General features: G+C 37.2%; 1 protein-coding gene across 2 annotated transcripts in view; it reads left to right on the top strand.

Moving 5' to 3' along the window:
- GRM3 (glutamate metabotropic receptor 3) overlaps positions 1-13,125 on the top strand; it is a 235,747-nt gene that overhangs the window by 199,161 nt on the left and 23,461 nt on the right. For both annotated transcript variants that reach the window (XM_004263417.3, XM_049714891.1), the window contains exon 4: positions 10,318-11,384. In XM_004263417.3, the coding sequence (XP_004263465.1) occupies positions 10,318-11,384 (1,067 nt within the window). The remainder of the gene's footprint in view (positions 1-10,317; positions 11,385-13,125) is intronic.

Raw genomic sequence — 13,125 nt, 5'->3', positions numbered from 1 at the left:
TTCTGTATGTATTCCCAAATGATACGTTTAGATATGTTTACCTTACAACTTAGTGTTCTTTATCTTAGAACTTTATGAAAGTGGAGTTACATTGTCTTTTCACACATTATAGCTTTTAAAATACATTTACCTGTTGTCACTTTAATTTCACAACAATATAATATTGTTAATAATCCACAAAATAATTTGTGATTGCTGTTGGAAACTGGTGTTGATTCCATTTTTTTTTTTTTTCACTTATATACAGTACTACCAACATTCATTTACATGTTCCTGGTACATATGTGCAAGAATAGTATAATGTGACAAAACGTTCACAATTCGTTAATTCTAGGTGATTGCAATCAAGGTGATTGCAATTCTAGGTGATGCAATCATGTCCATCACACTTTTCTTTCATCATTACTGTAGCTTTGAAAATTTTCAAAATAAAAAGGTCAGAAAGTAGTTGACCTAGCAATCCCATTCCTGGGTATATATCCAACAAAACCTAAAACACTAATTTGAACCCCAATGTTCATAGCAGCATTATTTACAATAACCAAGACATAAACAACCTAAGTGTCCATCAACAGAGGAATGGATAAAGAAGCTGTGGGGTGTATATATATATATATATATATATATATATATATATATATATATATATATATAAAATGGACTACAACTCAGACATAAAAAAAATGAAATTTTGCCATTTGCAGCAACATGGATGCACTTGTAGGGCATTACACTAAATGAAATAAGTCAGACAGAGAAAGACAAATACTATGTGTTATCACTTATATGTGAAATATTAAAAAAAATACAGCAAACTAGTGAATATGATATAAAAGAAGCAGACTCACAGAGAGAAAAAACTAGTGGTTACCAGCGGGGGGAGGGGCAAAATAGGGGAGAGGTGTGGGAGGTACATACTATTAGGTATAAGACAGACTTAAGGATGTGTTGTACAACACAAGGAATATAGCCAATATTTGTAATAACTGTAACTGTAAAGTAACATGTAAAAATTGTATAAAAACAAAAAATTAAAACCTAAAAATAAAAAATAAAATAAAATAAAATTGCCACTAACAACAACAAAAAAAAAGGTAGGAAGGAAAAAAAACTGATGAAAGTCTACCTATATTCTGCACCCACTGATTTAAAATAGCCTACAGAGCAACAGCCAGCTCTACCCACCACCAGTCCCTCCCATCAGGAAACTTGCACAAGCCTCTTAGATAGCCTTATCCACCAGACAGCAGACAGCAGAAGCAAGAAGAACTACAATCCTGCAGCCTGTGGAACAAAACCACATTCACAGAAAGATAGACAAGATGAGAAGGCAGAGGGCTATGTATCAGTTGAAGGAACAAGATAAAACCCCAGAAAAACAACTAAATGAAGTGGAGATAGGCAACCTTCTAGAAAAAGAATTCAAAAATAATGATAGTGAAGGTGATCCAGGAACTCGGAAAAAGAATGGAGGCAAAGACTGAGAAGGTGCAAGGAATGATTAACAAAGACCTAAAAGAATTAAAGAACAAACAAACAGAGATGAACAATACAGTAACTGAAATGAAAACTACACTAGAAGGAATCAATAGCAGAATAACTGAGGCAGAAAAATGGACAAGTGACCTGGAAGACAGAATGGTGGAATTCACTGCCATGGAACAGAATAAAGAAAAAAGAATGAAAACAAATGAAGACACCTTAAGAGATCACCTTAAGACCTTAAGACAACATTAAACACAACAACATTCACATTATAGGGGTCCCAGAAGGAGGAGAGAGAGAGAAAGGACCCGAGAAAATATCTGAAGGGATAATAGCCGAAAACTTCCCTAACATGGGAAAGGAAATAGCCACCCAAGTCCAGGAAGTGCAAAGAATCCCATACAAGATAAACCCAAGGAGAAACACGCTGAGACACATAGTAATCAAATGGGCAGAAATTAAAGACAAAGAAAAATTATTGAAAGCAGCAAAGGAAAACTGACAAATAACATATGAGGGAACTCCCATAAGGGTAATGGCTGATTTCTCAGCAGAAGCTCTACAAGCCAGAAGGGAGCGGCATGGCATGTTTAAAGTGATGAAAAGGAAGAAGCTACAACTAAGATTACTCTACCCAGCAAGGATCTCATTCAGATTCGATGCAGAAATCAAAAGCTTTACAGACAAGCAAAAGCTAAGAGAATGCAGCACCACCAAACCAGCTCTACAACAAATGCTAAAGGAACTTCTCTAAGTGGGAAACACAAGAGGAGAAAAGGACCTACAAAAACAAACCCAAAACAATTAAGAAAATGGTAACAGAAACATACATATTGATAATTACCTTAAACATGAATGGATTAAATGCTCCAACAAAAAGACACAGGTTCGCTGAACGGATACAAAAACAAGACCCATATATATGCTGTCTACAAGAGACCCAGGGACACATACAGACTGAAAGTGAGGGGATGGAAAAAGATATTCCATGCAAATGGAAATCAAAAGAAAGCTGGAGTAGCAATACTCATATTAGATCAAATAGACTTTAAAATAAAGAATGCTACAAGAGACAAGGAAGGACACTACATAACGATCAAGGGATCAATCTGAGAAGAAGATATAACAATTATAAATATATATGCACCCAACAAAGGAGCACCTCAATACATAAGGCAACTGCTAACAGCTATAAAAGAGGAAATTGACAGTAGCACAATAATAGTGGGGGACTTTAACACCTCACTTACACCAATGGACAGATCATGCAAACAGAAAATTAATAAGGAAACACAAGCTATAAATGACACAATAAACCAGATAGATTTAATTGATATTTATAGAACATTCCATCCAAAAACTGAAGATTACACTTTCTTCTCAAGTGCACACGGAACATTCTCCAGGATAGATCACACCTTGGGTCACAAATCCAGCCTCAGTAAATTTAAGAAAATTGAAATCATTTCATGCATCTTTTCTGACCACAACTCTACAAGATTAGAAATCAATTACAGGGAAAAAACCGTAAAAAACACAAACACATGGAGGCTAAACAATACGTTACTAAATAACCAAGAGATCACTGAAGAAATCAAAGAGGAAATGAAAAAATACCTAGAGACAAATGACAATGAAAACACGACGATCCAACACCTATGGGATGCAGCAAAAGCAGTTCTACGAGAGAGGTTTATAGCAATACAAGCTGACCTCAAGAAACAAGAAAAATCTCAAATTAACAATCTAAGCTTACACCTAAAGGAACGAGAGAAAGAAGAACAAACAAAACCCAAAGTTAGCAGGAGAGAAATCATAAAGATCAGAGCAGAAATAAATGAAATAGAAACAAAGAAAATAATAGCAAAGATCAATAAAACTAAAAGCAGGTTCTTTGAGAAGATAAACAAAATTGATAAACCATTAGCCAGACTCATCAAGAAAAAGAGGAAGAGGACTCAAATCAATAAAATTAGAAATGAAAAAGGAGAAGTTACAACAGACACCGCAGAAATACAAAGCATCCTAAGAGACTACTACAAGCAACTCTATGCCAATAAAATGGACAACCTGGAAGAAATGGACAAATTCTTAAAAAGGTATACCTTCTTAAACTGAACCAGGAAGAAATAGAAAATATGAACAGACCAATCACAAGTAATGAAATTGAAACTGTGATTAAAAATCTTCCAACAAACAAAAGACCAGGACCAGATGGCTTCACAGGTGAACTCTATCAAACATTAAGAGAACAGCTAACACCCATCCTTTCCAAACTCTTCCAAAAAATTGCAGAGGAAGGAACACTCCCAAACTCATTCTATGAGGCAACCATCACCATGATACCAAAACCAGACAAAGATACTACAATAAAAGAAAATTACAGACCAATATCACTGATGAATACAGATGCCAAAATCCTCAACAAAATACTAGCAAACAGGATCCAACAACACATTATAAGGATCATACACCATGATCAAGTGGGATTTATCCCAGGGATGCAAGGATTCTTCAATACACTCAAATCAATCAATGTGATACACCATATTAACAAATTGAAGAAGAAAAACCATATGATCATCTCAATAGATGCAGAAAAAGCTTTTGACAAAATTCAACACCCACTTATGATAAAAACTCTCCAGAAAGTGGGCACAGAGGGAAACTACCTCAACACAATAAAGGCCATATATGACAAACCCACAGCAAACGTCATTCTCAATAGTGTAAAACTGAAAGCATTTCCTCTAAGATCAGGAACAAGACAAGGATGTCCACTCTCGCCACTATTATTCAACATAGTTTTGGAAGTCCTAGCTACGGCAATCAGAGGAGAAAAAGAAATAAAAGGAATACAAATTGGAAAAGAAGAAGTAAAAGTGTCACTGTTTGCAGATGACACGATACTATATAGAGAGAATCCTAAAAATGCCACCAGAAAACTACTAGAGCTAATCTATGAATTTGGTAAAGTTGCAGGATACAAAATTAATGCACAGAAATCTCTTGCATTCCTATACACTAATGATGAAAACTCTGAAAGAGAAATTAAGGAAACACTCCCATTTACCACTGCAACAAAAAGAATAAAATACCTTGGAATAAACCTACCTAGGGAGACAAAAGACCTGTATGCAGAAAACTATAAGACACTGATGAAAGAAATTAAAGATGATACCAACAGATGGAGAGATATACCATGTTCTTGGATGGAAGAATCAATATTGTGAAAATGTCTATACTACCCAAAGCAATCTACAGATTCAATGCAATCCCTATCAAATTACCAATGGCATTTTTTACAGAACTAGAACAAAAAAATCTTAAAATTTGTATGGAGACAAAAAAGATCCCGGAGAGCCAAAGCAATCTTGAGAAATAAAAACGGAGCTGGAGGAATCAGACTCCCTGACTTCAGACTATACCACAAAGCTACAGTAATCAAGACAATATGGTACTGGCACAAAAACAGAAATATAGACCAATGGAACAGGATAGAAAGCCCAGAGATAAATCCATGCACCTATGGTCAACTAATCTATGAGAAAGGAGGCAAGGATATACAATGGAGAAAAGACAGTCTCTTCAATAAGTGGTGCTGGGAAAACTGGACAGCTACATGTAAAAGAATGAAATTAGAACACTCCCTAACACCATACACAAAAATAAACTCAAAATAGATTAGAGACCTAAATGTAAGACCAGACACTATAAAACTCTTAGAGGAAAACATAGGAAGAACACTCTTCGACATAAATCACAGCAAATTCTTTTTTGATCCACCTCCTAGAGTAATGGAAATAAAAACAAAAATAAACAAATGGGACCTAATGAAAGTTAAAAGCTTTTGTACAGCAAAGGACACCATAAACAAAAGGAAAAGACAACCCTCAGAATGGGAGAAAATATTTGCAAATGAATCAATGGACAAAGGATTATCATCTCCAAAATATATAAACAGCTCATGCTGCTCAATATTAAAGAAACAAACAACCCAATCCAAAAATGGGCAGAAGACCTAAATAGACATTTCTCCAAAGAAGACATACAGATGGCCAAGGAGCACATGAAAAGCTGCTCAACATCACTAATTATTAGAGAAATGCAAATCAAAACTACAATGAGGTATCACCTCACACCAGTCAGAATGGGCATCATCAGAAAATCTACAAACAACAAAAGCTGATGAGGGTGTGGAGAAAAGGGAACCCTGTTGCACTGTTGGTGGGAATGTAAATTGATACAGCCAGTATGGAGAACAGTATGGAGGTTCCTTAAAAATCTAAAAATAGAATTACCATATGATCTAGCAATCCCACTACTGGACATATACCCAGAGAAAACCATAATTCAAAAAGATACATGCACCCCAATGTTCACTGCAGCACTATTTACAATAATAGCCAGGTCATGGAAACAATCTAAATGCCCATCGACAGATGAATAGATAAAGAAGATGTGGTACACATACACAATGGAATATTAGCCATAAAAAGGAACGAAACTGGGTCATTTGTAGAGACGTGGATGGATCTAGAGACTGTCATACAGAGTGAAGTAAGTCAGAAAGAGAAAAACAAATATCCTATATTAACGCATATATGTGGAACATAGAAAAATGGTACAGATGACCCGGTCTGCAGGGCAGAAATTGAGACACAGATGTAGAGAACAAACGTATGGACACCAAGGGGTAAAATTGGTGGTGGATGTGGGGTGGTGGTGTGATGAATTAGGCGACTGGGATTGACATGTATACACTAATATGTATAAAATGGATAACTAGTAAGAACCTGCTGTATCAAAAATAAATAAAATTCAAAAAAATTAAAAAATAAAATAGCCTAATGAAAAATAGTGGCTATAAATGACCCAATTTCATTCCTTTCTATGGCTGAGTAATATTCATTGTATATATGTACCACATCTTCTTTATCCATTCATCTGTCAGTGGGCATTAGGTTGCTTCCACGTCCTGGCTACTGTGAATAGTGCTGCAATGAACATTGGGGTACATGTGTCTTTTTGAAATATGGCTTTCTCAGGGTATTGGGTCATTTGTAGAGATGTGGATGGACCTAGAGTCTGTTATACAGAGTGAAGTCAGAAAGAGAAAAACAAACGTATATTGACGCATATATGTGGAATCTAGAAAAATGGCACAGATGAACCTATTTGCAGGGCAGGAACAGAGACGCAGACGTAGAGAACGGAAGAGTGGACACAGGAGGGGAAGGGGAGAGTGGGATGAATTGGGAGATTAGGATTGACATATATACACTGCCATGTGTACAATAGATAGTTAACGGGAACCTGCTATATAGCACAGGGAGCTCAGCTCTGTGCTCTGTGATGACGTAGATGGGTGGGAAGGAGGTGGGGGGAGGGAGGTCCAAGAGGAGGGGATATATGTATACATACAGCTGATTCACTTCTTTGTACAGCAGAAACTAACACAACATTGTAAAGCAATTGTACTCCAATTAAAAAAAGTGCCTATATTTTGTAAAAGCCAGAGCTAAAGTCCTCATTTAGGCTCTTTAAAAAAACTATCAATGCTCTGTATATTCAAACGATTAAGAAAAAAATGGGAATTGAAATATTATTACCAGATTTTCATGAGTAGGAATCAATATCAGAATTCTTATGTTACATCAAGCTAAGTTTGTTTATTCTATGCTTAGAAAAGAGGCATTAAAAATTTCAGGTATTCTGGGCTTCCCTGGTGGCGCAGTGGTTGAGAGTCCGCCTGCTGATGCAGGGGACACGGGTTCGTGCCCCGGTCCGGGAAGATCCCACATGCTGCGGAGCGGCTGGGCCCGTGAGCCATGGCCGCTGAGCCTGCGTGTCCGGAGCCTGTGCTCCGCAACGGGAGAGGCCACAACAGTGAGAGGCCCGCGTACCGGAAAAAAAAAAAAAAAAAAAAAAAAAAAAACTCAGGTATTCCTTTTATATGTTACAAATAAGTAAAATGTTGACTATTTTAAAACATTTTATATCAAGTGTTAAGACTCTAGATGTGTTATTAGTTTTGTTATTCTCAACTAGGCCACCAGTCTGTTCCAATATTCAGTTAATGATATCAGGTGATTTCCGTAAAAGATTTATAAAAGGAATGTTTTACATCTTTAGTGTTTATATTATTAGCTCACATGCCAACAATCTTATCAATAACCCTCTCCGGCTCCGATTACGCAAAACAACCAGTTTTGTCACCTTTCAAATACGTTATTTTTAAGAAACTTTATATTCAAGAATAGCTGTGAAAATAGTGAAATATTTAAAGCTATAAAACATTTATTTTACAAATCTTTTCCAGAATGACCTAATAACATCCACTGAACACTGGTGGAGATTGACTGTGTAGTTGAGAATAAAAAAAATTAATAACACATCTGAGGTTCTTATACTTGATGTAAACTATGTTAAAATATTCAACATTTTATTTATTTGTAACATGTGAAAGGAGTCTCTAAAATTTCTAATGAAATTTTTCTAAGCATGGACTAAATATAGTTTTCTGTGATCTAAGAATTGTGATATTGATTCCTACTCCTGAAAATATAGCAATAATGTTTCAACTCCTATGTTCATTTGTTCTACCATATTAAAACATAGTCTAAAGCTGTAGTAGTTGCAAAAAAGATCATACTGCTGTGGAAAGAGATCAAGAGAAACAACAAATAACAGAGAGAAATGAATTATCCCACAATTTAGTATCTGGCAAATGTTATAAACCAGTAGAAAATGATCAATTTATTTAGCATTTTTACATTTATTTATAATTTGTTATTATAATTTGTTGATTAGGAAACAGAGTTAGAAAGGTTAACTTTCCTAAGGACATACAACTGTTAAAAGGCAGAGATGACAATCACACATGGTCCATCTAAATCCAAAATCATGCACTCATCTACGACTACAGCGTGTCTCGCTATGAACTTGAAGCCAATCCCCAACTGCAGTACAGACACACACAGACATAGGCGATGGGTTTGAAGAATGTGGCAGAAAGCTAGGTGAAGTTTAGGAAAGTCAAATGTGAGATAACAAGATCACTAAAGGAAAATAAATCATAATAAGTGAGGAATAAATGTGGCATATTGAATTACATTTGCTAACAGACTTTATATATGGTACAACACATTACTGGAAACACCAAGCCTGACACTCTAGGGGCATCTAAGCATCCTATGTAGGCAAGAGCTATTAGGTGAAATATGAGGTTTTCTTTTACCAAGGACCCAAGCAACTCATTGAGGGACCCTTTCCTCCATAAAATAACTAGACCCAAGAAGAGTAAGCTGTTTCCCGCTGGCTGGAACAACATGAGCCCCAGAGAAGACAGGACGGAGCTCAGGGAGGCGGTAGTAAAGACAGCAAAGACCTGCAGAGTAAGAGACTGCAGTGTCCTGCAAATTCCCCTTCCTCATCCATAGCTGTAGTTGGGCACATCAGCTAAGCCACATTTCCCAGCTGCTCTCGAAGTTGGGTGTGACCCTGTAACTAATTTCTAGTCAATAAATGTGAATAAAAGCACGTGCCACTTCCAGGTTTATACTTTGAGGAAGCAGGTGTACCTAATTCATACTCTTTTTCTCCTTCCACCGCATGGATGCCAATGAGAAGGAGGCCCTAGGAATTGGTACAGCTTCAAGATGGAAGGAACGTGGGTTCCTGAATCCCTGTGTGGAGGAGAGATACCCGCCCACCAAGACCTTAGCCTACTGCACAAGGGAGAAATAAACTTCCATTGTGTTTGAGCCCTTAAACAATTTGGGGTCTATTTACCAACACAGGCAAGCCTACCCTGACTAATAAAGATTGTCTGTGCACCAGAGACATCAGCTTCATTCTTCTACATTTAAGGAAAGAGTAAAGGTTGGCAGTGTGAAATAGTAGGCACAGAGTAGCCCAGAGAAGGTGGCATAAAAATGGTGAAGAGAATGACAGCTCATGTTGGCAAGGGAGACGTGATGAGCAGCAGCTGGAAGAGAGGAGAGAGGAACCAGAGATGCTTAGAGAGGTGCTGCTCTTAGGCACTGGCTATAAGAAAGGGACAGGGTTGAGGGCTACTGATCCCGTACAGTTAGGAACTGTAAAGCAATTACCTAGCTTCTACTGTAGGTGCCTTCAGAATATTCAGGTTGTATATATGTGGATAGGAGTATGCTATACACAGACACACGCAAATATGTAGTCAGAATGAACAGCCTCCAAAACATGAAAATACTACAGTTGAAGGATTATGGATGCGTGTTCTTTTTTTCTTTCCTCCTGAATTATCTAAACTGTTTAAAAGAAACATACCATCCATTTATAATGAAAATTTTTTTTTTGATTTGAAGGAGAAAAATTCCTCTTTTTAATTATATAGCTTCATGAAAATATTTAATTTCTATACATAAATATATAAATACGTAATAGAGATGAGATTCGAAGTTTTGTCCAATTCCTATTGTGGAATCTTTCAAGAAATGAATATTTATATACCACATAAAATATGACTACATGTTCACCGGTTTCCCTGTTAAATAATCAGCTCCTTTGAAGGCAGACACTGTATTGTACTCATGATTATCACTGGCACTTGGCACACAGGAGGCACTCAGGAATGTTAAGTGAATGAACTTATGAATGCTTGAAGACTCCAGTAGTTTTTAATATGTAAATTCAATGGTAATTGATAAATTATCTCAGCCTTGGAATCCCTGTTCCCTGTTATTTCAGTTTTGCTAAGTGTATGATATAAAGTCATTGACCGATCACACTTAAGACACCTAAACAGTGTTTTTTTTTTTTTCTTTTCTTTTACTTTACATGTCACAGCTCCATTCAACCCAAATAAAGGTGCAGATAGCATTGTCAAGTTTGACACTTTTGGAGACGGAATGGGACGTTACAACGTGTTCAACTTCCAGTACATGGGCGGCAAGTATTCCTACTTGAAGGTTGGTCATTGGGCAGAAACCTTATCAGTAGATGTCGACTCTATCCACTGGTCCCGGAACTCAATCCCCACGTCCCAGTGCAGCGACCCCTGTGCACCCAATGAAATGAAGAATATGCAACCAGGGGATGTCTGCTGCTGGATCTGCATCCCCTGCGAGCCCTACGAATACCTGGCTGACGAGTTTACCTGTATGGATTGCGGCCTTGGGCAGTGGCCCACTGCAGACCTATCTGGCTGCTTTGACCTTCCTGAGGACTACATCAGGTGGCAAGATGCCTGGGCCATTGGTCCAGTCACCATTGCCTGCCTGGGTTTTATGTGTACATGCGTGGTTGTGACTGTCTTTATCAAGCACAACAACACACCGTTAGTCAAAGCATCAGGCCGGGAGCTCTGCTACATCTTGTTGTTTGGGGTTGGCCTGTCCTATTGCATGACATTCTTCTTCATTTCCAAGCCGTCACCAGTCATCTGTGCATTGCGCCGACTAGGGCTGGGGACCTCCTTCGCTGTCTGTTACTCAGCCCTGCTGACCAAGACAAACTGCATTGCCCGTGTCTTCGATGGGGTAAAGAATGGCGCTCAGAGGCCAAAATTCATCAGCCCAAGTTCTCAGGTTTTCATCTGCCTGGGTCTGATACTGGTGCAAATTGTGGTAGTGTCTGTGTGGCTCATCCTGGAGGTTCCAGGCACCAGGCGGTACACCCTTCCAGAGAAGCGGGAAACAGTCATCTTAAAATGCAATGTCAAAGATTCCAGCATGTTGATCTCACTTACCTACGATGTGGTCCTGGTCATCTTATGCACTGTGTATGCCTTCAAAACGCGGAAGTGCCCAGAGAATTTCAACGAAGCCAAGTTCATTGGTTTTACCATGTACACCACATGCATCATCTGGTTGGCCTTCCTCCCTATATTTTATGTGACTTCAAGTGACTACAGAGTAAGTCTCGGAATGGTTTCTCCTTTTCCTTCTTCTTGTATCCTGCCACTGTTTTGTTATGTATAATTTAAAAAAGACTCCTTTTATTTCATCTCAGCAATTAGGTAGCTAAATTATAAATGCCATGATGAACCACCATATTGTATATGGAAATTGATTCAATATGTTTTAAAACATTTAATTAGTGCTTGCTATGTGGAAAGCACTGTGCTGGGCACAGAGAAGAACATAAATGTAAATGGCATGGTCATTCAAGCAATTTACAATCTAGTGGGAGAAAAGTATAATACACACACACACATACACATGCACGCACACGCCCCTTAAAACTTTTAATTTAATTTAGAAAGTGAATGACAAGACAATAAGACTTTAAATTAGACACGAGAGGACCTGGCTACCACAGATCGATCTGTAAATTAAAGCAGAGTTGCAACATTAAGCCAGGATCAGTTGAAAGATCTAAAAACTTTTCACTCAAGCTTCAAATAAGCATCATTATTTCTCTAAAACAAGTTAAAATACAATATTTGTTATACTTTTTCTACAACTTTACTTCCCGTAGATGTGGTATATGTATGTAATCCCTGAATCGGTTAAAACTTTTACTGTCTATATCCAGGTAACCTAATTAAGTCATTACTCATATAGTCTCCAGTAATATTTAGTTCAGATTTCTGGGTTTCAATATAATGACCATCTCTCCTGAAAGAAACAGTTCATGATTCCATCAAAATTTCTCAAATTGTTGAAACCATCAATCCGTTGCTCTCACATTTATAATTCTCATTTTCGTATCACCCCATGAGTGAGTATAAGAATATTTCCCTCTTAAGGCAATTGGTTTTTATTCTCTATATTTCTTAATTCGTCATTAAGTTTTCCAGAGGCCTTATGGTTTCCTTGTTACAACATGATTTCACAAAGTAAAGTGCCTCTGTAGGTTGGAATAGTCCTCAAATGTTTCTGTTTATCAGCAATTCCTACGTTACCAAGCTCTTGAATATTGCAGCTCAAAAATAAGACACAGCTACTTAAAGCAAGAGATCAAGAGACTGGCAAAGCTTGATGTGTCTAGTCTAGTAAATTATCCACAACGTTGTGACGCAAACCTATGGACCACATTAAGGGAGCAGCAAGAAAAATAAAGAATATACAATCAATGTTGGGATAACGGTCAGGCTTTCTATAAGACTACCTACAAAAATTTTTGAAAATCTGTCAAAAAGAAAACATCAGAACTAAATCAACAAAATCAAAGGTCAGATTATATGCACACAGGAGTTCGTACCTTTCTAGGGTGGGGATTAAATGGAGAACTACAGTTAATGCATTTTAATGCCCCCAATTCTATCTTTTGTCTTTCTATACACATCCTCCTCCTATAGATCTGTAAGGATTTTTTTTTCACTTCTTAGGAAGCCATCCTTAGTAGACAGGACTTGGGGTATTGGAAATGCAAAATAGTTACAATGCTATTTGTTCTATCCTCACATATGATTTGAAACTATTCATTCTCAAAAAAGCTAATGAAAAAATAAAACAAAAATACTACCGAGAATAAAATTTAATTTTATTGAATGAACTAGCATTTATTCCTAAAACATAAAAAAATGACTTCTTCCTTCAACATGATAGCAATATCATGATTAAAAGAAATTAGCTGAAGATACCAGAAGTTTTACCACATGGCAGAAGTTACAAGGAAAGTGGGGCAGAGGTTGTACAGTTGAGAGTTTTA

Source organism: Orcinus orca, chromosome 9 (genome assembly GCF_937001465.1).
Source record: "Orcinus orca chromosome 9, mOrcOrc1.1, whole genome shotgun sequence".
Lineage (NCBI taxonomy): Eukaryota > Metazoa > Chordata > Mammalia > Artiodactyla > Delphinidae > Orcinus > Orcinus orca.
The sequence above is the reverse complement of the archived record's forward strand: the minus strand, read 5'-3'. Positions and strand labels throughout refer to the sequence as shown.